At 41.3% G+C, this 26,147-nt stretch overlaps 1 protein-coding gene across 11 annotated transcripts in view; it reads right to left on the bottom strand.

Annotated features, from left to right (window-relative positions):
* Nucleotides 1-26,147, bottom strand: part of MGAT5 (alpha-1,6-mannosylglycoprotein 6-beta-N-acetylglucosaminyltransferase) — a 328,573-nt gene that overhangs the window by 125,303 nt on the left and 177,123 nt on the right. For all 11 annotated transcript variants that reach the window (XM_079135630.1, XM_079135632.1, XM_079135627.1 and 8 more), the window contains 4 exons: nucleotides 19,613-19,689; nucleotides 18,163-18,252; nucleotides 2,213-2,284; nucleotides 411-572 (listed from right to left, as the gene is read on the bottom strand). In XM_079135630.1, the coding sequence (XP_078991756.1) occupies nucleotides 411-572; nucleotides 2,213-2,284; nucleotides 18,163-18,252; nucleotides 19,613-19,689 (401 nt within the window). The remainder of the gene's footprint in view (nucleotides 1-410; nucleotides 573-2,212; nucleotides 2,285-18,162; nucleotides 18,253-19,612; nucleotides 19,690-26,147) is intronic.

Below are 26,147 nucleotides of genomic sequence, written 5' to 3'. Positions count from 1 at the left end.
TCCAGGAACATATGCCAATGAAACAGCACAGCAGTGGAACTCACCAGTTGCCCAGATGACAAAAATGTGACGTTACCATGATGATGTCATAGAAAGTTCTCAAAGGCTGGATTCAGATAAAGAAACAGGAGAATTTCCTGATACCCTTAGAGAGTCAGTAGGTGGTTCATAGGAAATTCTGACAGGCAGATATTTTGTTTAGTTTCATCCAAGAATTTTGTGCTAGTCTTTGCTAAATGAGAGTATTGTGGGAAAGAAAACCCCAAAAAGGACTATACAAGAGGCTGAGCTGATCCGCCCTGAGGGAAGATCATTTGAGACATGACATTTCTCTTAGTCTTGTTTCCAAGCAAAACCAAGTTATAAAAGAAAACTGGCATCTAACTGAAGTGAATTCAAAAGAAACTCACTTTCTTCCGTTTTCTCTTTTCAAGATTTTGCTTTTCTGCCAGGGACTTGATTGCTTGAATCCATGCATCAGCCATTCGCCGGATCCTGAGTCTCATCCACCGGAATTCTTCATGCTTTTTCATCATACTGTAGAGAATATTAAAATCCGTACGAATTTCTGCCTAGAAATGGAAATTTAATAATATGAATAGCAGATAAAAAGTCAGAAAGCATAATGGTTTTCATGATGTGACATTTGAAAACTTGAAAGAGATAGTCAATTAAATTCGGCGCTTCGAAAGTGAGCCTTCTCTTGCTGCACAGCTTTTTACTTGTAGGTCCCAGCACTGCAAATTGAAGCGAAGGCCCCTGACTGCTGATCTGTTATAAGGGACATCATTAAAAAATTAGAAATTGTGAAAGGCGGCACCGTCGCTGCAAAGCCCTGGGCTATGTTAAAATTCAGTTTTTACAATGAATATGTGTGATGTACCTTGAAATCCTCTGTGCCGAAATTTATTGTGCCACTCAGATCTGTTGCAAGGCAGCAGACTGGTGGGAAAGTCAGTCCTGAACAGGTTACCCAACATCCCGTTGGCTGCCAAAGAGCCTCTTTCTGTCCATAGTTAAATGGTGAAATAAATGCTCATCTCCGAGTTTCATCCCAGCTCAAATCAATAAAAATTTATTACTTTCTAGGGAATTTAAAAGTCAGGGATACTGTTTTTTTCCTCTAACAGAGCTGAATACAATTTGAAGTTCATACCAGAAAAATTGAAACCCACGAAGAATATTTTCCCTCATATTCTACATAATATAGTTGGATAAAACTCATGAATGGAACAACAGAGAAACATGATGATACCAGTATTTCTTTCATAGGAAACCCTGAATTTGCTGAATCCATCTCTCAGCAGTTGCCAGAGTTCATTGTAAACACTTATCTCCCTCCTTGACAATATCCCAAGGACTCCATGGTCTATAGAATAGGTCAAAGAACTATGGCTCTAGAGCCAATGCTCTTCACTACCTGTTTCTGTGCATAAAGTTTTATTGGCATAAAGCCACAGCCCATAATTTATATGCTGTCAAATGGCCACTCTGTCCTAAAATAGCAAAACTATGTAGTTGCAACAGAGACTGTATGGCTTGCAAGGATGAAAATATTTACTATCTGGTCTCTTTGAGAAAAAGTTTGCTGATCCCTGGTCTAAATAATAAAGGCCTGATCTTTCAAGGTAGTACCATTATTCATAGTCCATTTCTCCCTTTCAAATCTCATTTTCCACCCAGCTCATGCACTCTTTGGCCTTGTGCCACAAAGCCATGTTCAACAATATCAAGTGTTTACTTCCACATATCAGAGATATCACATCCTTCTCTCCCTGACCTCACAAAAACACATCATTTTAAATCAGCTCCAATGTCATCTTCTCTATGCAATCTACCCTGACCTCTGCAGGCTGACATTGCTTCCACATCATTAATGCCCACAGGCCTGCATTAAAGCACAGTGACAGACATGGTCATTATTTACAACCATCCCCCTCATTAGATCACTCAGGGTCTCCCCATCTGGCACCTGATCTTATTCCAATCACTAGCCCATCACTCAGGGACCCTTGGAGAATTGCTTAGTAAGTTAATCTATGCAAACTGGTTGATTGATTTGGTCACCCAGACTCCCACAGAACAGTGAGAGAAGTTCTTCAGTTGAACACCATTTCAGATTACAGCTGGCATTTCTAAAAGACTCCATATCTATCAATTAGCATCTGACCTAAATGCACTAGTCTAGGAAGAGTTTTCCAAAATCATTTACCAATGAATTATGATCAGCTTCTTCGTAGGGATTTTTTGCTCTCCAAGGTAAATGAGGACACCAATTTTCAACCTGAAAAACATAAATCATCAACACTAAGTATGCTGGTTCATATTCAAATGGATTACTATGTGCACAAAGCACGGAGAACTGTTCCTGGAACACAGTGAACACTGTAGCAATGTGGGGTATTATTAGCCAACTCCCATGATTTTAGCTAGCCATAGCAATACATATGCAGGGATAATGAGCAAAGGTCAGAAGGAGCATGTGATGACCCTTTACATCTGTCCTTCAAAGTACCCTACAGGGACTGATTTGTTACTCCTTTAATCCTTATACTTCTGTAAGAGACAGAGAGGGAATCTGACAAGCAGAAGGTTGAAAGACTCAAGCACTGCTACTGGGGAATGTGAATGTAGTGTGCCTCTGTGATCATTTAGCAAATGAACAGGAATGATCTGGTATTTGCTGTGGCATGGATGCAAAGGAAATAGGTTGGCATTTGAGTCACAGAACTCACTCCTTCATGGGAGAATTAGGAATGCAACTGATAGCTTAAGGTTTATTGGTCAGAGCTTTCTCTCATTTTCTGGTTGTTCACGTCACGTCAAGAAATTAGGTAAGGAAGAGAAGGAAGGAAAAGCGGGGGCAAGAAAACTCCTGGTGATCTTGTAAGAGCCATTCTGGAAGGTGAACTATGTTTGTCAATGGACAAGGGTTAGAGTTGGGGAGAGGAGGAAAAGAGAAAAGAAAGAAGCGCCCAATCTTATAGGAATTACTTCAATAAAGGTTTCCAAAGAAAATTCTGCAAATTCATCATTTCGAATGCATTGAGTAATGTTGATGTCTGGCCTCTGCCTACAACAGATACAAAATTTCCAGATGTTATTACCCATTTACTAAGAAATAATGACACTGAAATAATTTTTTTTTTTATGAATGGTGGACCTACAAAATTTAAGAGTGAGAAGTGACCTTGGAGAGGACACTGAGCTAACAGGACTGTGGGGACTGGAGCCTCATGGGTGAGCAGAGCAGTCAAACAAGATGCTTTGCCCTCTAGGTCCGGATGAGTTTTCAAAGAAACACGTCAGTTTCACTAATCTAGAACTCACTCATAATGCAAGGTGATTTTTACTATGACCAAAAATAATCAGTCTGATTCGCATAAAGCCACCTGCCACTGCAAATGATCTGAAAGCAGTGAGCAGAGGGCAGCAAGGCTCAGGGGAGGGCAGAACCCTGGAAAGTGGAAGAGCAATGTTCTCTTCTCCTTCTCATGGAGTAAAATGAGACTTTATATTTGTGAATGACCTCAGAGACTCAAAAACACTACTGGTAAGAAAAGCTGAAATTATTTTTACTTTTTTAAAAATGCTAACTTGCTTTGGAGGCCCATGGTCTAATTACTGGTACCTTTCAGTACTATGACCATGAAAGGTAATCTGTGGGGCTCCACCAATGAGGAAAATGAAGAAAAATGGCAGAAAAGAGGCGTGCAAGAGGTGAGGCCGAGCTGGTCCCAGCAGCGTTTCACATCTGTACCTCATACTCTTAGGTTGGATTGAATTATTTAGCTCCAATTAAATTTCTGTAAATGGGTTCGCTTGAACATCCCTATAAAGCATATTCATAATAGAAGGGCTTCAGATGGATTACAGACCTGGCTGTGAGACCTTCAACCACACACACAAACAACAAACAAGCACGGTCAGATTTGAAATAAACCTCACAACTGCATAAATAACCAAGTTTATAAAGCAGTCTGTCAGGATAAAACATTTCCCCTTGAAGAGCATGCTGGGGAAAGATGAAACAAGACTATGAATAAAGAAAATCAACTCAAAGGAGACACATTAGTGAGACCGATATTGAGAGAGGACACTCCCCCTCACTCCTCTGTACCCAGAATTTTCCAAGATTTGCTCTATGAAAATACGTTCCAAGGTGATCTAAAATGCATCTTCCCTGCAGAATCCTTCAGACTAATTCCTCTTTGAAGCAGATCATTTATCTTAGTTTTTCTTACTCTAAATCACTGCATACTACTTTGCCTGGCTCCAAGGGCATTTCATACAAATACAGAAAAGAGAGTAGGTGGAACCAAGCTTTGAGGGAGAAATTTTACCATTATACATGCACTTAGCACAGTGGAAAAATCGATCCTGAACATCCCAGCACAGAATGGGGGGGGGGGGGGGGGTTTAAGGTTGCTTTTGTGCTCAGTGACAGGACAACTGGTTAATGAAATAATTAAATTATATGTAAACCAATTACCCCACAGGAGAGAGGAAAAACAAAACAGAATCTTTCTTTCTTTCTGAAACCTCAGAGGATTGATTACCAGGATTGGAAGAAAGCTAGCACTGGCAGTAACTCCAAGTAATGAAGCAAACAGCCCTCCAATGAACAACATTTTCCTAAATAAGAGCACCACTAAGAACATTCAGGAAAAATCTTGCTCTTGGCTAATAACTCAAACTCTGATACCTAACTTTGTTTACTGTCTGATCTACCCAGGATCCTTTAATGAGCTTAAGTCACCAGTACAGCATACTTCCAATAAAGGTAGACCCCAGGAGGTTACCTGGATGCGGCCTTTTTTCAGATCATTCTGAAGAGCTCCTCTCCTGGCTAACAGGACTCCAATGTCCTACACCTGATTGTGGCAACCTTCCAATACTGCCTGGAACATACTTTTTTTAAGCTGTGACTCTGTAGTTACCCTCTGTGCAGGGCTTCTTACTGTCTACCCCCAACTCTGTTCAACTCTAATGGCCTGAGCAAGCTCTGCCTGAAGCCCTCTTCCGGGGAAGGGACTGGACATCTTTAACAATACCCTGTAATGCACTCGAGTAAATTCAAAATAAAAAACCATCTGAATTCACAATAACACACACACAGCAATCAATAGAGGAGCAGAACCATTACTGTAATAACCTTCGATTTGAAGGCAAAACTCCTTGGACGTGAGCTAATCCTTTTAGTGCATTCATCTCAGGACACAAAATGAGGAGGCAGAAAAAGCAAAGACCAGACAGGCTAGAACTTTGGAACATTAATGCGTATTCCAGAGAGGGCCCTATCAATCACTTTTCTTGAGCAAGGAGATATAAAATAAGACAATTTGGTTTTTGACATTCCAGTTCCTGGTGATTTAACCTTCTTTGAACTAAGAAGGTTTTGAAGCTTAATCATGAGGATTGTGAATCAAAGCGTTCTCCAAGTCCCTAAAAAATTCTAACTAGGTCAGGCTTATTTTCAAGGTCCACAAGATGGACAATTCATTATGTTTAAAAGAAACTGCTGGTAGATGCACATATAACTCAAGTTGGAGTTTAAAAGGGAACGAAGAAGTAATAAAGTTGTTGCAAAAATGAACACGAGACTCCAGAGCTATGTACACGTCTTACACATATATGCATATGCTATAGTAATATTAAAAAAAAAAAAACAACAGAACAATAGCCTGTGTTGTAGCCACTTCATTATTAACGTGAAGTGTTTTGTTTTAGTGGATCACTGACTTACAGGTTTTCATGCTGTATTTTTCACATGGAAAATATAATCAGAACTAATCGGAAAAAATGTGCAAGAAAAATCAGATTATCTCTGGATGATTGTGTTATGAGTGCTTTTAAATTTTTCTTTTTTTAAATCTGCATATTGTAATTTTTATGGTGAACATTAATGAATAGAATATACATGAGTGACATTATTATACAAATATGTAATCATTTACTTTAGGCTGAGAATATGTCAGGCTCCCTGAAAAATATCAACACAAAAACTTTGTGTGTACAACATCACTTGATACCTGGAGGACCCTATGATGTAATACTGTCACCATGCTACATGGGGGGAAATCAAGGCACACAGGGAAGTTGCCAAGGAAACTCTATGAGTGAGTAGCAGGACTTGGGTGACCACTCCACTTTAAGTCCAAAGTTTGTGAGGGAAAAGAGAGTTGCTGAATGGGGAAGAAGGATGGAATCCAGGATTAGTCAAAATGGATTACATGTGCAACTCTGCAAAGAACTAGGCATGTAACAAAACATGCTTTGCACATTTTCTTGCCTACAAAGTGAAGGAGCTGGATAGAGTGACCCTTTCCATTCTATTATCCTTTAACATCAGAAAGAGAATTTCATATCATTCTGTTAGACCAATTGTATTCTAATGAATAAAACTGTCATTTACACACACACAAATAATCTGTTATACTAATGACATAGTAAAGAAAGTTACTTATTAATAAATATGCTAAAAAAATCTAATAAGGGCTTCTCCCTATCACATGCTGCTGGCTGTTCACTGTACCTTCTAATGTTTGAGCATTAGACTTGCACACCTGGTGAGTGGTTCAGCTATCTAGACATCTCTGCACTAAACACCTGCGTTCATAAATTTGTCGCAGCAGCTTGCTGAATGGTTATGCAAAGGAGATAAGGTGTAAGAGACAAAGGAGAGGAAAATGTTGGAAAGCAGCAGGAACCAAGAGTGAGGATCAGCCCTCAACATGCATCACCTCACTTGGTGGTTCAAGTAATTTTGGGGGAAAGGTAGAATATAATGGATATGAAGACACCAAGACAGAGACTAGACATGGCCAGTCCCAAAATAACACCTGTCCCTTCCACACCTGAGTCGTACTTGATAAGCACACAAACCAGACGATAGTTCCTACAGCCCCATAAACATAGTCTAGGCTCCATATTAGGATACTATAGCGTAAAACTTCTATATAACATCCTTTAAAAATCATCTAGTGTGTTCCTTCCATGTAGCAGTATTAAGGTCAACGAAAGCAATTACTGTTCCCTGAATCCAGCTGTTGCTCTAGCATCTATCCAAAGCAGCAAGAACGACTGTTTTAAAGCCTACACTGCCCCACACTCTGCACATATTTGAACACTCCAATGGCTTCTCATCATACTCAGAACACAACCCAGAATTAATACAAAGATTCTGCAGAATCTGACCTCCACCCTTACAGTATCAGCTTCATTGACTGCTCTATACAAACGGAACTCCTTGCAAGTCCAAAAATATACCAAGCCCATTCCAAACTGGTCAAGTGCCAGATCTGGGAAAAGAAAAGAGAACAAGGAAACCTGCTTAAATGTGAATCTCAGATGAACATTTAATCCTAGAGTATGTCCCATAGATAAAAAAAAAAAAAAAAAAATGGTTGTTTACCTGAATGCAAATGACACTGGGTAACCTGCATTCTACCTGGTAACCCCATACTTCAGGCCATCTGCATTGTTGTTTTTCCTACTGGAAACATGCTTCCTTCCAGTGTTCCATGCCATCCTTCCTCCTGCCCCTCCATAAACTTCTCAGGGAAGCCTTTCTAGACCTACTTACCTATTTACTCTAAAGGTTCACCCTATTTTTTCTCGGAGGATTTGCCACTTGTGGAAATTACTGAATGTGCTGATTTACTAGTTGTTGTTTGCTGCCCTGAGTGTGAGTTCCCTGAGGGCAGGAAATTCATCTGGCTGGTCATGGAATCCCCACCCCTGCCCACAGTGCCCAGAACATGGTAGGTACCTGATCAACATTCACTGAGTAGTTAATGAACAAAGAGATGATGAGTGCAGTAAAGATGCTCAGGGTAACTCAGGTGCACTTGACCATTTTCATTTATTAGAATCTGCCAACACCACAGTGAGTTCTACAAGGCGTTTTCATTTTGACCACCATAGGGTGAAAACCCAAGCAAAAGCTTAAAGCCATGCAGCTAGGAGGTGGGATCCAGACAGGCAATCACACCTCTTGTGTTCTTCCATGTTAATCTCTCCTTATCTGTAAGAGATGTGTTCTGAGACCTTCCATGGATAGTGCCAAACTCCACATATGCTGTGTTTTCCTATATATACATACCTATGATAGAGTTTAATTTATAAATAAAACATAGTAAAAGATGAACAATTCTAATAATAAAGTAGGAAAATTAAAACAGCACACTATAGTAAAAGTTATTTAAAACTGATGAACTGGCCAGGCAGTGGTGCATGCCTGTAATCCCAGTGACTCAGGAGGCTGAGGCAGGAGAATCACAAGTTCAAAGTCAGCTCAGCAGTTTAGTAAGGCCTTAGGCAACTTAGGGAAACTACCTCAAAATAAAAAAATATAAAGGGCTGGGGATGCGGACAAATAATAAAGCACCCCTGGGTTCAATCCCCAGTATCAAAACAAAATAAAAATCAAAAACAAAAAACCTGATGAAGTGTTTATTTCTGGAAGTTTCCATTTAATACTTTAAATTTGTACTTAACTCTGGGTTACTGAAACCACATGAAGCAAGGCTGAAGGGGAGGGGGAACTATCATAATACTGTACTGCTGCCCCTACACAGAAATACTATGAACACAAAACTGGTTACATGCAGGAGAGAGCCAAGGGCTACAGTGATCCCAAAGAGATCTGTTCAGGATATGAGAAAGGAGAAGAACCCAAAGAGAAGCTGCAGTGAGTCTTCAATGTGCCACAAAACCAGTGGGATTCTAATGAGATGATGACACAGAGTTCCCAGCATCCATCCCAAATCACGGTAGGAGAAAAGTCAATTTTCCTTCACACAGGAGGGGTGGCAAATGAATTCCTTTGTAGCCAATCACACAGGTTACACATGCAGACACGCTTCAAGATATACCACCTTGTGCTAGGTACACTTATTGGTGCACACTGGCAGGTCTGGCCCCATCAGGCCTGCATCCACAAGGGGGCACATCAAAAGCCAGGGTCACCCAAGTTTGGGAGGTGGTCACATTCTCAAGACTGAGGATAGAGTGCTTTGGTATTCAATGTGCAATTCTTCCTGGAGTCCAGAGGTAGGCAAACAATGCTAAGTGATAATGAGAAAAGATTGGCAAGAAAGCTGTGCCTTCTAATTGGGTCATTCCATTTTAATAGTCTAATTTGATCCCTCACACTGTCTCATAGATATATTAGAAAGCATTATACTAAACTTGTTAATACATGCTCTAAATGCCCCTGCTTCCCATTTCAACCTGAATGTCTTAGCAGATTTTAATGTTACAAATTTTGCAGTGACTTTTTTTTTTCAAGATAAGAAGGTTATAGCTGAAAGAAGTTAGTCACTCAGAATAATGACAACGTGCTATTGTCAATTTAAAAAAATGCTTTCAATACAATCATTCTCTTAATCAACATATGCCAGGCATCACTGTACAGGAGACAAAACGGAAATCTCTTAGGAGATGACTGTTTTTGTACTTGAAACTAATCTTGGATGTGGATGATCCTCAGGGCCTTTGCACTTGCCATCTCCACTGTCAGATGTCTGCACTTCTTTCTCTCTTACCTCCTTCAACCACCGTTCCCTCACCTTTTTAGTAGGCTCTTTTCTGCCCACTGTCCAAAATGACCCCATCAGTTCTCATGAGCATGTCTTATATTATTCATTTTTCTCTATGGCATTTACAGTCTAGGAGGTTATATACTTTATGTTGCTATCTCCTTTGATAAAGCATAATCTTTGTGACAATTAGTTGTACATGACAGTAGGATGCATTTATACATTTTGTTAGATCATACATAAATGGAGTATAATCTCATTTTTCTGATTATACGTATTGTAGGATCACATCATTGATGCAGTCATACATGAGGTAATAATATCTGTTTCACTCTACTATCATTCCTTCCCCAATCCCCCTTCCCCCCCTTCACTCCCCTCTACCTAATATAAAGTAACTCTATTCTTCCCTATACCCACACCACACCCTTAACTGTGAATTAGCATTCACATATCAGAGAAAACATTTGGCCTTTGGTTTTTTGGGTTTGGCTTATTCACTCTGCATGATATTCTCTAACTCCATCCATTTACCAGCAAATACCAGAATTTCATTCTTCTTTAAAGCTGAGTAATATTCTATTGCTGTGTACATACACACTATGTATGTGTGTATGTATTATGCTTTTCATGAAGCATAATGTTAATGAGGAATATGTTCATTGTCATATTCCTAGTACCCAGAAAAACCCAATGGCAGAGAATGAGCCTGGTGGCCCGACTATGCATTATTTCCCACTAAAATGAACAGGAGTCCTAAAGAAATGACTGATTCCAAGGTCTGGCAGCAAAAGTATAAGATGAACCTAGAAGACCTTATCGAACCAGGGAACAAGAAAACTATTAAGGGTTGGTGATAGAGCTCAGTGCCAGTGTTTGCCCTGGGTTCGATCTGTAGTACTGCAAAAAATAAAAAGGGAAAAAAATATTGAAAACTACCAGGTCATGTCAAAAAGGGCAGAAGACATATGAATATGTTCCCACGGGCCAGTGCAGGGACAATTTGACAATCAGTAAGAAAATAATAGCAATGAATCAAATGTATCAAATGTTTCTTCAATGACTTCATAATGATAACAACAACAACAAAAGCATGTTAACAAGCAAAAGAACCAAAGTTCAAAAAGTTCTGGTCAGCAGTGCAAGATGCTAGTAAACCAACTTAGAAATAAAGGTTTTGCTGGGCAGGGTGGCACACACCTGTAATCCCAGCAGCTTGGGAGGCTGAGACAGGAAGATCACAAGTTCAAAGTCAGTCTCAGCAACTTAGCAAGATCCTGTCTCAAAATAAAAATAAGGGCTGGGGATGTGGTTCAGTGGTTGAACACCTCTGAGTTCTATCCTCGGCACCCTCACCCCAAAACAAATAAATAAAACAAAAATTTAAGAACAACTTTGGGGCATGCACTAGAAATGATAATAGACAATATTTACAAGTGTGTAAAAAAACAAATTGGATATACTATTTGAAGTTATTGCCAGTCACATGTATTTCAAGAAGGAAAGTACTAGTAGTTTCAGGCTTGGCAAGTCTTGTTCTTTCGCCTTCTGATTTTTAGGAGGGGGAGGGCAGAAGTTGTCTAACTATAAATGCTATAGTACCTGAAACTCACAGACAACTCAGGGACATCATGGAGAAGAACTTGGGAGAAGTTGGGAACAGAGTGAAGAAACCAGGCAGAAAAACACTGTTCTATAAACTCAGGGCTGTTTTGTAAAAAAAAAAAAAAAAAAAAAATCTTCACTTGCTAAGAATGTCTTCAAACTCAGGTAATAAGAGCAATGAATACACACAGATGAAAAAGATACAAATAAAGGCTGAACTCAGGAAATGGAAAGAACATGATCACAAATTTCTAACACCAGCTCTACTGCCATGAAATCATATCTGGCAGAGGGGAATTTCCCATTTCACACAGCTCACCACGCACAAGGCTTGTGTTGATATTCTCAGACAACATCCTGGTGGTATTATTCAAGTACTTCCTGACCCATCCCCAAATATTAGGTTTCTCTCATTCAGGTTTGCTCCTGCCACATAAACAGTCAATTCTTTATCGCTGTCCACTTTGACAAATTAGTCTGTGAGACACCATTTTCAAGTTATGGTTAGCAGCCAACACAGCCCATAAATCCAAATCATCGTACTGGTTATTAGGATTTCATTTCATGCTCGCATTCACAAACATTTAAGCTCTCAACCTTTCCTGTTGGGCATTAATCTTGGCATTAATCAAAGGATTAAGTATGCTGAATTTAAACTCAAGGTTAATAGCATGCTCAGCCAATATTAGTTTTACATATTGCCAAGGGAAAATAGAAAGAGGCAAAGACCTTTATGCATGTTGTTCATGAAATATAAGAAATGGATTGACGGATAAGGCATGAAATTACTTCTTTTGTTCTGTTATAAAGGAGACACACATGTATGCACACGCATATACATGTGCACATGTACCAGTCTCGATTGGCATTTGAAGCACTAGTTTGTACACATCTAAAGATCTGGCAATCAATCACTGGATAATTTCACTATTTCAGACCAACTATACTTGCAATGGCAATGCAAGTGCTTAAAAAAAATAACACAAACAAATTAAGAAACCTGGAGAGGTATGCTGCTTGCTAGCTTCTGAAACAACAATATGAAAAAAAAAATGTGTGGGTGTCAAGTACATCAGCATCATCCATCAATATAATATCAATAGGGGTGAAGAAATTCATGCTAAATTTTATAAAAGCTGATAGCAATAAAAGGCTCTGCAGACAGCCAAGTTAATATACCTGAAACAATGACATTCAGAGTAATTACTTTATAGGGCCCTGTCTCTATAACGGGAGTAGTTACATGGCTCACAAAGACAGATACAGAAAATGATCTGCCTGATGTTCTGGAAATACAAGACTACCTAATGAATCATTCACTCACTCCTACCACTTGGGATGCTGACACCTGATTTTCATTAGTTAACATCCTCAAGAGAAGATAGTGGGGTTTCTTTTGTTTTGGCAGAGGGGTATCAAAATTATGGAGTATTAGAAAACTAGCAATAAAGATCAGTTAATTGAACCTAGCTAAATAGAGCCATATTTCAAACACAAGAGGACTTAAGCATAAGGCTGAATACAAAGTCAAGTCCTACAAGTTACTTGCTCGGTTGAGTTTCCTTGGGACCAAGGAGCAGCTAAGAGACCTCTGAGCTATCTATGACTTGGGTCTCTGTTAACCATCAGAGTTGGTGGGTGGTTTAAATGAGATTGGACATTTGAGGTGTCTGGCTTGCAGTGGGGGCTCAATGATGCTTCATTCTTCTCTTACTGTCTGCCATTGGAGGCCCCCAAAACAAGGGCAACTCTTTTGCCATAATGGTCCTGCACATTCCAGACCATACTGCAGTGTCAGACATAGAACAAGAAGCCACAAGGGATATTATAAGGGGTCATTCTCATGGCTTCACTTCCTAAATGAGTAACCAAAAAATGATCTGTATATCACACATTATGAAGGCGAAAGAAGACGTTTCTAATTCTGTGAAAGAAGACGTTTCTAATTCTGCTGGTCCACTGAGAGAACCATGGGAAGAAGGAAGAGTACCACTTACTAAGATGGGTTCGCACCTGAGCTGAAACTCACCTGGAAACTGACTAGAGATATTTTATTTCCTTTTGAGATCTGTCAAATTTCTAATGTTAAACACAGATAGAAACAAGAATTGACTCTTTCAGTAAGGATTGAGAATAGAACAAAAGTCACTTGTGCATGTGTTGATCAAGTTCAGAAGCCAAATAAGGATGTCCCTCTGGGTCATCTTACCACTTGGCATACAATACAGGAAATTATCAGTCTTCAGGGTTCAATGAAATAACAACAAGGAGAGGAGGGAGGAAGAGGGAGGAAGAGAGAGAGAGAGAGAAAATAAACTAAAACCAGACCAGCAAACCCCAACAAAGACTTGGGTATTAACTAGGATTTAAAATACTAGAAAGGAATTAGTTGAAGGAATTAATAGGCTTTGGAAACCATCTTTGCCAGTTTCACATTAACAATCATAGTGGGTGTATTGACTCCATACCACACCAGCTCCCAACTCAAAAGCAAACACAAGCATCATATCCAGAGATAAGCAGGCAAGGGGAAATGTGCTTTCCACAAAAAAGTATGTGAGGTAAATAAAGTGACTGCTAACTAGTTTGACTTGGTCTTCTACAATATATATGTTTATCAAAATATCATGTTGCATGAACATAGACAAAATTTATTTTTCAATTAAAAAAAAAGCTTCAAAGGAACAGCTGAATTTCTAAATTACCAGATGTCAAAGGATCTAAAGTTAAATCAGATTTGGTGAGAACCATAAATTGATTTTAATTCTAAAATGGAACCAAAAGCCCACTTACAATGTCTGAGGCTAAGTGAGAGTCCACAACTATCTTCAAATAATGATGACATTGAAGACCATAAAAGTATAGGTTCTGATGATTGAGTATCTTCCATTTCTAGGCTCTACTCTAACTACTTACCTGTAGAAACAGAAATACTCACAACATCCTCAAGGTAGGAGCCTTCAAAAACAAACAAGTGTAGGCTAATAGTTACTAAAGGAACTTTCCTCAAATCACAAAACTTAGAAAACAGGAGAAATGGATGCCGAAGTTCAGTTATGAGGGCTCTAAGGTGGTAATCCTATTAAAGTGACCATACCAGTGAAACTCTTGAACTCTATCATCTGGTACTTTTATGATGATCTGATTAAAAAAAAAAAAATTTAAAGTCCTGGTTCAGGGATATTTTCGGAGTAAAATTTTTAAAAAAGTCGGATTATTATTTACATCTTCTTTCTTGCCCATTTGACTCTTAGGACGAGCATACAGCATGGAGGCAAGAAAATGAGTCCTCAGTAGCCGACAATAGATGAGTAAGGACAAATGTTCCATAAGTGCTCACTCAGCGGAATTCGGTTGAACCCAAGGAAAAACCTGATCATCTGCAGAAAAGAGTGGAATTGAGTAATGAATTCCCATTCCACATCTTGTGACTACAAGAGTCAGGTCCTGAAAGGAAACACTTCATCTTCATAGTAAGTATAAGTGACCCACGCAGAGCCCAGTCTGCCCAGCCTTTCTCTCAGTTTTGCTTCCAGAAAACCTTGCTTTTCTTACCTTTCAGCTATATCCTTCCTCCACTGGGAATGGGGATGGGGCATTGGTTGCAAAGGAAAGGAACAAGTTATGAATAATTACAGTCCCTTTCTAGCAGGTTTTTTAAAATTTTATTTTGGCACTGTGGATTGACCTCAGAGGCACTAAACCACTGAGCCACATCCCCATAATTTTTTATTATGAGACAGGGTCTCACAGGGCCTGAGACTGGCTTTGAATTTGCAATCCTCCTGCCTCAGCCTCCTGAATTGATGGGATTACAGGCGTGCAACACTGCACCCACTTTCTAGTGGTCCTAACTGCTACCCCACATCTTCCCAGCTCCTGCCCAGGAGATGAAGAGGAAGCTGATGTGGGAATGTAAAATCCTCTATTCTCTCCTCAGTCCACTCCATGGTACAAATTCTTGGGAAGGCATGAAAATGGCTCAGTTGGTCAATCATCGTGCACAGTTGGATTCTAGCTACATTCTATCACAGGGAAAGAGGAAGAAAACTTGAAAATTAAACTGGATGAGGGGCCTTTCCCTCAGAACAGGAAAGGTACTTCTAATTGACTTCTTACTGGAGTGAAGGCTCACTTGTAGCCCCAAACCTTACCCCCCACCCCCACAGGAGGAAACGAGTGGCCACAGGCCACCCAAGACAGAAATAAGAAATGCACACAGATAACCAATTGTTGGGCAGGTGCATGACACACACCTGTAATCCCAGAGACTCAGGAGGCTGAGGCAGGAGGATCACAAGTACTAGGCCAGCTTCAGCAATTGTTTCAACATTTAAAAAGGGGGTGGGGGCAGGCCTGGGAATGTAGCTCAGTGGTAGAGATTCAGTTCCTAGTAAAATAAAAAATAAAATAAAAATACAAATGCATTTGATAGCAGCCTGCTAATGAGGAACACCACAAGCTCAACTTTTGAACTTTTAATTTCCAAGAGGTTTTTAATTCATTGGCTCTGAGCTTCTCATGATGGTATGGAGTGGCCATTGAACAACTTGTCAAAAAATATTTTTTAAAAAAAGTTTGTGGGGATGGAAGTGTAGCTCAGTGGTAAGTGACTGCCATGCATAAAAGAAGCCCTGGGTTTGATTCCCTGCACTGTGCCAAAAAAAAAAAAAAAAAAAAAGAAGAAGAAAAAGAAAAAGAAAAGTCTGATTTGAATGTACTAAAGAAAGAGGGAGATCTAAAAGAGGAGTAAATTCCTCAGAATCCAGGGACACACGGTTGATACTAATACTGGCCTGGTTTCTATACTCAAAAGAGGCCTGTCCCTGTTACTTTATGACACAGGAAAGAGAGGCACCTGAATCCTACTGACAGGGAATATGGTGGCAATACAGGTTAAGGGGTCATTCTTATAAACTGGTCCTACCAAGCTGACCTTCATGTGTTTTCTTTTAAAAAGTATTTCACCTGCAGCCCTTCTTGGATTACGTCAATAAGATATTTTACGTTACTCAGCAAACAACCGGTTATTTGCAGAAGAAACGTGGACCCAAAATGCTTAAAAGAAGAACACCAGTTAACCTGAAGGGAGGACCTTTGTGACTGTTACGCAAACCAGGTTCCAGAACCCAGGGAGGTAATGATAATTCACCCTCACCACAAAATCTATGACAAAAGAGTCCAAATAGAACTGGTCAACATGGACCAAAGGGACCTAACATTGCCCTGGACCTTTACCATGCACAGTGGGGACTCAGAAGTCTGATATCATCCTGCTGTCAGTCAAAAGTCAAGAGGTACACAAGGGTGGGACTCTCAGAAACTTCCCTGGGACCCCCAATGAAACTGGAGGGCATAAGGGGTGTTTTGTCCCTCTCCTCTACAGGACCTACTCTCTCCCTTGAGTGTCCCCTTTTCCTATTCCTTCAACGAACACATGCCTGCTACTCCGAGAGACACGTCGGAAATCTTTCTGATGTGATCCTAAGAACCAGCGAGAAAGGACCACTGTAGTGGCCTTGGCTCTGTGATGGGAACTTGCCCTATAACACCACAAAGAAAACTATGGCAAAGGCATTTAATTTAGCCTCAAAATTGGAGTCATTCTCCATGGATCACCAGGAAGCTGTTAACGATGGCTAAAGGGCAATATCAACAGCACACGATAACAGGAAAGAACAAAAAAGAAATGGCAGCAGAGAGCCCACTGAGCTGCATCCTCTGAAAATGGCCTACACCTGTTTCATCAGCCCCTAGGGCTGGCCTGTCCATCAGTGGGAGAAGGAGAAACAGCAGTATTTGGCTCCCTAGAAGGCTCTTCCCCTGCAGCTCCTTCTGGATAAACCTAACACCTTTCGACTCCTTGACTTTCCTAAAGGTGAAATGGAGATCACTGAAGCCTACGGCAAATTCCATGTGCTCTGGAAAATGCTCTGTAACCCTTATTTAATAATAATAAGAAAAGCTGCTATTTAAATTCAAGGGTGCAAATAACAGGAAGTAAAAGAAGGCAAAAGTAACTAATCCAATCTATAAGAAAACAGCTAACCCTTGCCATCACACACACACACACGACAAGAAGCTCAGTATCACTAATCAAGGAAATGCAAAACAAAACCACAGTGAGTTACCACTCACATCCATTAAGATGGCTGCTATCAAAAACACAGAAAGCAACAAGGACTGGTGAACATATGGAGAAACTGGAACCATTGTTCTTGGTGGCAATGAAAAGTACAACTGTCATGGAAAACAGTAAGGTAGGTCCTCAAGTTTAAAACAGAATTATTGAATGATCCCATAATTCCACTTCTGGGTCTATACCTGCCAAAGAACTGAAAGCAAGGTATTGAAGAGAAAATTGTACACCCATGCTCAGAGCAGCATTATTCACAATCACCAAGTGTTCACGGATAGGTGAATAAAGAAACAAATGGTAGTATATGCACACAATGAAATATTATTTGGTCTTAAAATGGAAGGAAACCCTAACACATGCTATGATTTGGATGAACCCCGAAGATAAGTGAAATGAGCCGGATGCAAAAGGACAAATTGTATGATTCTGTTGTTCGAATAGTTGGGTTCAAAGAGACAGAAAGTAGAACGGTGGCTAGGTGCTAGGGAACAGGGGTGTGGAGTGAGTGCTTAATAGGTACAGAGTTTCAGTTGTGCAAGATGAAAGCGATTCTGGAGATGGATGGCTGCATAGCAATGTGAAAGTGCTTGATGCCACTGAATTGGTCTTAAAAATGGTTCAGATGGCAGATCTCACATTACCTGTTTTGCACCACAATAGGAAAAAGTGGAAGAAAAAAGTGAACAACTAACTCAAGCCTGTTTTCCATTAAGGGGAAAAAAATCTTCTTGGAGAGGTGGGGAGAATAATGAGAAGGGGCCACAGGTCCTCCATATAAAAACAACATGCATTTTGAAACTTTTCAAATTCCAGGCTTAGGCATTAAACAGCTTAACCACATGCACCCCCAGGAGCCACAGAAAGCTAGCTACTCACCTCACTGAGGTAAATAAAAAAAGAGCAGGTGGACCCATCCACTCCATAGTCTGCGTAGCAGGGATCCGAGCGCCACATATCTTTCATCCACTGAAATGACAAGGGCAGAGAACACCTTTCAGCTCTCCATTCCCTGAGTCCCTACCCATCTGCTCAGAAAAGGTGGGGGTGTGAAGGGTGATAGCAGGATGAATGGTTCAAACTGTGGCCGAGAGACAGAGCAAGGGGGTTTCTGAGCCATGATGACCAGACGTTCAGCTCCTGGAATACCAACAAGTAGACACTGGCTTGAACTGGGCCAGAGCCGGGTGCTTAGGGTAGAGCAAGGCCAGGAAAGGCCATGTTTAGGTGAGTTTTATCAGGGCCAAGTGCACATCCTCTGGAAACTAGGATTTCACCAGTGCCTGAAATGCAGAGTGTGTGCAGGTGGGCCAAGTACAATGTTGGCATGGGTGAGCATCTACAGACGTCCCCAAAGGAGACCAGCAAGTGTGTCCCAGGTTGGTCTTACAGTCCTAACTGCAGACCTAAACTGAAACTTCTCCCTAAAAGCTACTGGACAGGACAAACAAATATAATTTCCTTTTTAAAAGTAGACTTTATTTTCTAGAGCAGTTTTAGGTTCATAGCAAGTGAGTGGATGGTACAGCGCTCCTATGTACCCCTCCTCCCCTTCCCCACCATCAACATCCTGCACCAGAATGTTACATTTACTGTAATCAATGACCTACATCGACACATTGTTATCAACACAAGACCATCATCTACATTAGAGTTCACCCTTGGTGTTGTACATTCTTTAGCTTTAGATAATGTATAATAACATGCATTCACCATGAGATTACCATATGGGATAGTTCACTGCCCTAAAAATACATTCTGCTTTACCAGATCACCTCTCCCATCCCCCAATCCCCTAGCAACCACTGATCTCTTTACTGTCTCTACAGATTTTTTTAAAACACTATAATGTTGGGCTGGGGCTACAGCTCAGTATTAGAGCATACATGAGGTATGGGTTTGATCTGTAGCAGCAAAAAGTTTTAAAAAACGACCAAAAAGTGACCAAGTATCTCTGGATACTCACCACAAATGCAAATGTGTCATTGAAACTGCAGCCTGAGCAGGGGGCTAGGCAGAAGGCAGTTGGACTCTAAGTAACGCTCACAGGAGGACCCACCCATTAGAGGCTGCGAAAGAGAGCAGCTTCAAAGATGGTAGGGTACCTGAAGCAGCCCAGGCTCTTCCAGTGTGACCAGTGAGAGCCAATGTTGACTAACTCCATGGGGTTGGCATAAGCAGAGAAGGGTCATTATGGCCACAGAGCAATACTGAAGGATGGAGGCACCCCTTAAATGACTCACTTCAAGGGCTCACGTGTCCATTTGTACCTCTAGGAGGGAAAAAGATGGAGGATGATGGAAACGAGCAGGTGTGGCTTCAGTCTTACCTTGATCTTCCCCTCGCAGTGGGGGTAGCCATCCATAGGAGGCAATACACATTTTTCTTGAGCTCCATTAATGATATCTAAAAAGAATGGAAAACAACAAAGTATACCATGAAGTCCATAAAATACAAATACCTAACATCCCTGTCCACAGAGAGACCAAAATAAGAGATGCCCATCATGGCAGCCAAGTTCTGACCCACAGAGCCTCTCCAGCTCCAAACACGTTTGATTGGTCTATGGCGAAGACCTGACTCCGGGAGAGCCCACCTACAAGATGACCTCGACTGGTGTGCCTTCGCTTAAAAGGGTGAGTAGGCTAACCAGGGTGCTTGCTTGGAAATTTGCAAATAAGAAACAGAATCTAATGAATGGGGAGCAAGAAATAAAGCCATAAGATTAGAAGGGCCTACCAGGGGTGTGGGGCCATTGGAGGCCACACAGGCAAGGTGAGATCATACACAAACTTCACTCAGTCATGTGCATGAGCTCAAGAAACCAACAGGAGAAAGAAGGGGAAGAGAACTCGGGTACAGAGGAGCAGAGAGTCACAAAACGCCTGTGCCACCTTGAGGAATCCCACTGCGGTTCCAATAGGGACAGTTCCTTACAGATCTTAGATTTCCACCAAGATTTCCTTATTGCTTTATATATTTTCTCATCATGAATCCCTTTTATAGTAACTAGTCAAAGTAGATTCCTCTTCCTGGTAACTATAGAATCAAAACTAAAAAGAGCAACATTCTTACAAGAAGCTTACAATCTAAGGACGAACAGTGAACAAGCAACTGAGCAGTGTAGCTGACATGATTCAGGACTGGGCAAGGCAGGAGACGCAACTCAGTCTCCAAAGGCCCAGGAGGCTGCTGAGATCCAGCACTACCTCAGCTGAGATGTGAGAATGAAGTGGCAATGAGCCAGACAGACAATTTAAAGATGTCTTTCAAAGTACTGAGGTGGGTCCAAAAAGGAGCGACCCACTTAGGCTAGAATGAAGACATGTGAGGTACTGAGAGGTGAGGCAGATGAGACAGGCCATGCCCACACAGGAAGGACCTCAAATGCCATGGTAAGGACTTTGGTCTTTTCCTAAAGGAATGGTGGAGCAATGAAAGGTGAAAGATTTAGGAAGTTTGGATGGTTATAAACAGATTTTTCTGTAACAATGATAGTGCTGATTGGAAATCTAGACAATTCTACATCTACATGCTTCTTTCTCATTGTGGATCTCTATTTTCCAGAAAGCTTTGGAAAATGTCACCCTTATTTACTGCTAGTAGTTTTCTGTATAAAGGACTAATCAGAAATTAGATCCCAAATTGCAAAATTATTTGATAAATAGTATCTTGGTGGTTTACTGGGACTACAAGAAGTTAGCATTACAGAGGATCTTAGCTATACCTAATCCTCAAAAGCCACATCTTTTGAAAGTCTGCAACAGAAATTCATGACTTCTTGATTCAGTGTTTCATTGAGACATCTCCACAGGATGAAATACCCACCTCATCAGGGATGAGAGACAGTGTCTACAGTAGTCAAAATGAAGTTACCTAGCTTGTCAGAGTCTCTGCTTTGTGATCTATAAAATGAGAGGTGAATGACTGTGGCTTATTTTATCCAGCTCTTACTAAGGAAGTTAATCCTGGTCAAGAGTTTGGCCTGGTTCAGCCACTGTGGAAATGCATTCTTTATGTTTCTTCATGCTTGAGGTAGCGGCTCTGCCTATAGCTCCTCTGTCCCACTTGCTTGGGCACAGAAGTCACTAATGCATGGACTGCTTCACCAAAGAATACAGAGAGCTTCCCAATGACTATGATCCCATCACTGTTGTAAATCCTGGTTTTGTTGGGCAACATTTAACAAGCCAATAAGCAGCAGCAGAGGTCCTGAGAAATTAAGAAGAGTCTACAACAGTCCCAGGATGGGGTGATCAGACATTTTAGAGGATACTGACAAGGGGAAATGCCCCCGATCCCAATATAGATACCATCCTACTCGCAGAGTGTTTGGGCCAGGAGTTCAGAGACCAGAGGTTACTGACTTAGTAGCAGGTAGGGTAGGGTAAAGCAAATTCCATGAAGTGAAGCCCTGGTGCTGACTGGGTCCTCCTCATTCAGAGTTTCAAAAACATATTATGGTAAAGGTCAGTAAACTTTTTCTATAACAGGCCAGATAGTAAAAACTCAGGCTGTGTGTCACATGGTCTCTTTCTGCTGTAGTAGCAATACAAAGGAATGGGTGGTGCCACATTCTAATAAAACTTTACAGAATCAGATGCAGTTGCTTGTGTTTGCTCTGCTAGGAAACTCCTAAAAGGAGGTTCCTCATTTCTGTGAAGTCCTACTGAACTGACTCCTTCCTCTCCCCAACAGTACTATGGATTGAATTATTCAGGGGAACTCTCACTAAGCTATATTCTCAGTCCCTTTTATTTTGAGACAGGGTTTCACTAAGTTGCTGAGGCTGGTCTCCAACTTGCAATCCTTCTGCCTCAGTGTCTCAGGACATGAGGATTACAGGCGTCTATGTACCACCTTACTTGACTTGAACTGATTCCTTTTAAGACCCCTGCAGGCATTCTTCTGCCTCTTCTGCTCTACCATCCTTTCTCCACTCACTCAATGCCTACTTCCTTTATTTAGGATTCAACCAAGCCTCACCTGCCTGAAAACACAGTCCTCAACCCTACCTTCTCCTGCCTGGTTGGGTTTAGTTGGGTTTGGCATTATCCTCCTTTGGGCTTCCCTGGGCTCCTGTTCACGCCTCTTCTACCACCATCTGCTATTTTCTTTATATCTGTCCATCTCCTGTCCTAAGGCATGAGGAACCCATGAGGTAATGTCTTTTTGCTGGATCACCAGGGACTCAGTGTATGCTGTTTGAATGAACAGAGGCAGGTTCCCGTCTGCCCCATGATCTGACTCCTGGGCTGGAGAAGAGACTTCCTCTTGGCAGTTTATCAATGAATCTAACATGGTCTGCTATGTGATTCTACTCCTTTGTAGATGAATTTCCTCCCTATTATTGAGTGACACAGTGATGGTTCTGAATAGACAATGGGTTTCCAAAGGCTCCAGTGTGCTCCAGGCTGAGGGGTAGGAATTTGAGAGTGGGAAAAACAGAAGTCCCAACCTACCAAAATGGGCAGAGCTGCTCCCTGAATCCAACCAAGGATCACATGGGCAGGACCCTCCGTCACTGCACAGCTCCTGAGGATCCTGGGCTGCTTTTCAGAGAACAGCTCCCCATTTCGTTTCCATCACAAGGACAAAAACTCAGTAAATATTTTCATTAGTTTGTACTCATGGAGAACTTTCCAACCTGTGGAAGAGTCCGTGATCTGAGTGTGGCTAAGAAACAAAATCTGAGGCCAAAAAAGTTTAATGCTACTGCTTTTCAGGGGCCGCCTGTGCTTTCTGTAGACAAGGTCCCTTCAAAAGAGAGTGACAGATCCTGCTAAGATAAGTTGCTAGAATATTTTCCCTGCCATTCACCCAAGCTCTCCATCCTGCCATTTTTCTTTCCATACCATGAAAGGGCAAAGAAATACAAAGAGATGTTAACATAAGCAACAAGACTCAGTTCTTAACTGTTGTTGAGGATTCAGTTTCATCCCTCACCTTCATGAGGGCCAAGCTACATCATTGTGGTTCACCCAAAACTTCACCTCTGTACTGATTCTACAGAACTGTCAACCAGGTATCAACAGAACAGGCAGAGTACATAGGTGTGAAAATTATGCTGTTTTATCAGTCACTGGTACCCACACAGTATATAAAGTGCTTGGGTACTTGGTTTAATCTAAGAGAACATGCTTAGAGGTGGGAAGAACATACAACACAGAGGCAGTGGTAGCAAAAGACATGGTCCACACACACAGATGGGTGCTCCTGTAAGGGGTGGGCAGCATCTCCCGACTGCCACACAGATGCAGCTACATTGGGAGATGTGTGCACAGGGGAAGAGCAGCATTTTAAACACACAACTGAGAGGAAACAACGATATAGAATCAGATGGATTTTTTTTTTTTTCACTCATGCTTTCCTCTCCATCTGAGGGAAGAAGGGAGAAAAGTGGGGAGTCAGGGCAGGAATAAAGAATAAAGATGGTCTCAAAGGGATGGAGGAAATGGAAATAGGATGATGCAAAACAGGAAGCCAAGGTGGATGGAGGATACCAACAGGCTTATGCAGACCTTGTCTTTCTGGAGTGCTGTCGCATACATTATCACATGTAGAAGAAGGGAGATGGTGACCTCATCTTATAGATGGGAAACAAGAACCTTTAAAATGCTCAGCACCAACCTCCAAACTCAGTCAAGTCAGTGCAATCCTGCTGCCTGCTGTGTGCTGAAATGTCAATGCTGAGTCCTCATTAGACACAGTCTGCACACTCTAGGAGGTGACCTCGTTGTGTGGAGGAAGGGACCTCATGTGGGAGGAGGGGTCCAATGTGTGAGGTGGGAACCCTGTGTAACAATGAAGGAGGGACCTGTCAGCCTCCTGGGGAGAGGGGGCAGGATTTTTGTCAGGGTCCAAACTCCACAAGTTTTTTCAAAATGAACAAATGTAAAAAGGAGAGACGTGCCCAATTTCCAATGAAGTGAAGAGGAGAGAAAGTATCACAGACCAACAGGCCAGGCGAGCTTCACTCCTAATCACTGGCCCAGCAACTCTGAGTTGTGGGCCACATGCTGCACCCAGCCTAGGGAACCTAGGCTGGATATGGGGCAAACAGCAGGAAGGGCAGCAGTGGGAGAAGACCCTTTTCTGCTAGGAGAGAAGATGTGGATTGCTGATAAGTAAAGCTTCTTGGAATTTAAAAAGAGAGGCTTGTGGTTTCTTGGTATCTTAATGACTCATTTGTTAACAGTCCTGATGCTTTTACAAGTCAAATGCAAGGTTCATCAAGTACCATACGACTGATCTTCTAACTGCCATGTTCAACATACACACATACGTATTTTTAAGGCATCAACTACTGACTATGCAGCGTTATAAAGCATCTACTGCACACGTATGTTAGTGATAACCAGTCCTCCTGCTGAATCAAAGAGATCTGGAAATAAGGTCATAAAAAGAATCTCCAAAACAAAGAGATTGGGATGTCAACCTCAATCCTGATTTCAATGGTGCTTAGAGATGGGATGGTACATAAGAAACTCGATCAGCTGAGGGCGATGATAAAGTGATGAAGAAATGGAAGACAGCAGGTGGTAGGGAGGGGACAGGTATCTGAAAGTCAGCACCACACAAAGGCAGCTATTCAAAGTGAAAGTTGCTCTACCATGAAGAGAGCCTGCTCTGCCAAGGCTCACTTTTCTGTACATTAATAATAGTAAAGATGACAAATATTTGAAATGACACTTTTTAAAAAGAACTTACAGAACATAGTGTCATTGACTTTTTATCTAGAACCCGACAGGCGTCTCAGAGGTGGAAAGTGTCTGATTCCCTCACTGTGACTATTTTAGAGGGAGAGAAAAATGAGTGTAGGAGGGGAAGATAGAAGAAGAATGAGTTAAAAAAAAAAAACTCTCAAACTTCAAAAATGACAACGGTTGAAGTGTGAGGAAATCAAGTTTGACCTTCTCACCCAATTCCTGTGCCAACAGCTGGGATCACCATCCACATGAGCAAAGACTCCATTCAGTCCAATGGCACCTCACTCATAGTTCCTGCTCCAAGGATAAAAGGTCTCCAGAGATTCTGTCCTGTGTGTAGGACAAAGTGGCATTTCTCCAGGCATACCTTATATGAACATGCAGCCACACTTAACAGAAGGCCCTGGCAAAGTGCACCCATGTGAACCTGTACTGCCCCAGTTGCTCAGCAATAGCCAGGAGCTGACTGGATCTGCACGCTTGAGACTCAGTTCTTGCCAGCATCTCCATCAGTTGGCTTGGCGGCAGGAGCGAAGAGCAATAAAGCCGACAGAAATCAGTCACAGTAAAATACAGTTGCCCATTAAAGTAACCTCACCGGTCATTCACAGCTTGCAAATACTCTTTTAGGGCTGCTTCACAGTTGCACTATGATAAAAGTGATTTAATTTCTATAACTGAGTCATGTACACATATCAAGCAGAAGACACTACAGTAATGGGAAGGTCCTTGATCACCAAAGGAACTGGGTAGCCAAGATGTGGTTAATAGGCAAGACTCTATCCCAGAGAGTACACGGCTTGAGTGTCCCTTCTCCAAAATGCCTGGAAATATTTAAAATTTCAGAGATTTTCAGACTTTGGAATATTGCACAAACTTCTGGTTAAGCATTCCTCATGAGAAAATCTCAAATCCAAAATGTTTCAAAATCTGAAATTTTGGGGACATCATGGCAATAATGAAAAAACAGGATTTTCAAGCATTGCGGACTTCAGATTAGGGATGCTCAGCTGGTACTGGATACTTTGAAAACACTTATTTTATTTTCTTATTTTTTTTTATTCTCAAAAGCTGGGAAAGCAATTGTCATTGCAAGGAGGAATTCTGGAGCTGCAAGAGACTTCTGAAACCATACTTGTTAGACCTTCCCTTACT

The sequence above is a fragment of the Sciurus vulgaris genome, assembly GCF_902686455.1.
Source record: "Sciurus vulgaris genome assembly, chromosome: 3".
Classification (NCBI taxonomy): domain Eukaryota; kingdom Metazoa; phylum Chordata; class Mammalia; order Rodentia; family Sciuridae; genus Sciurus; species Sciurus vulgaris.
Note: the sequence above shows the minus strand (reverse complement) of the source record. Positions and strands in the feature narration are given on the sequence as shown.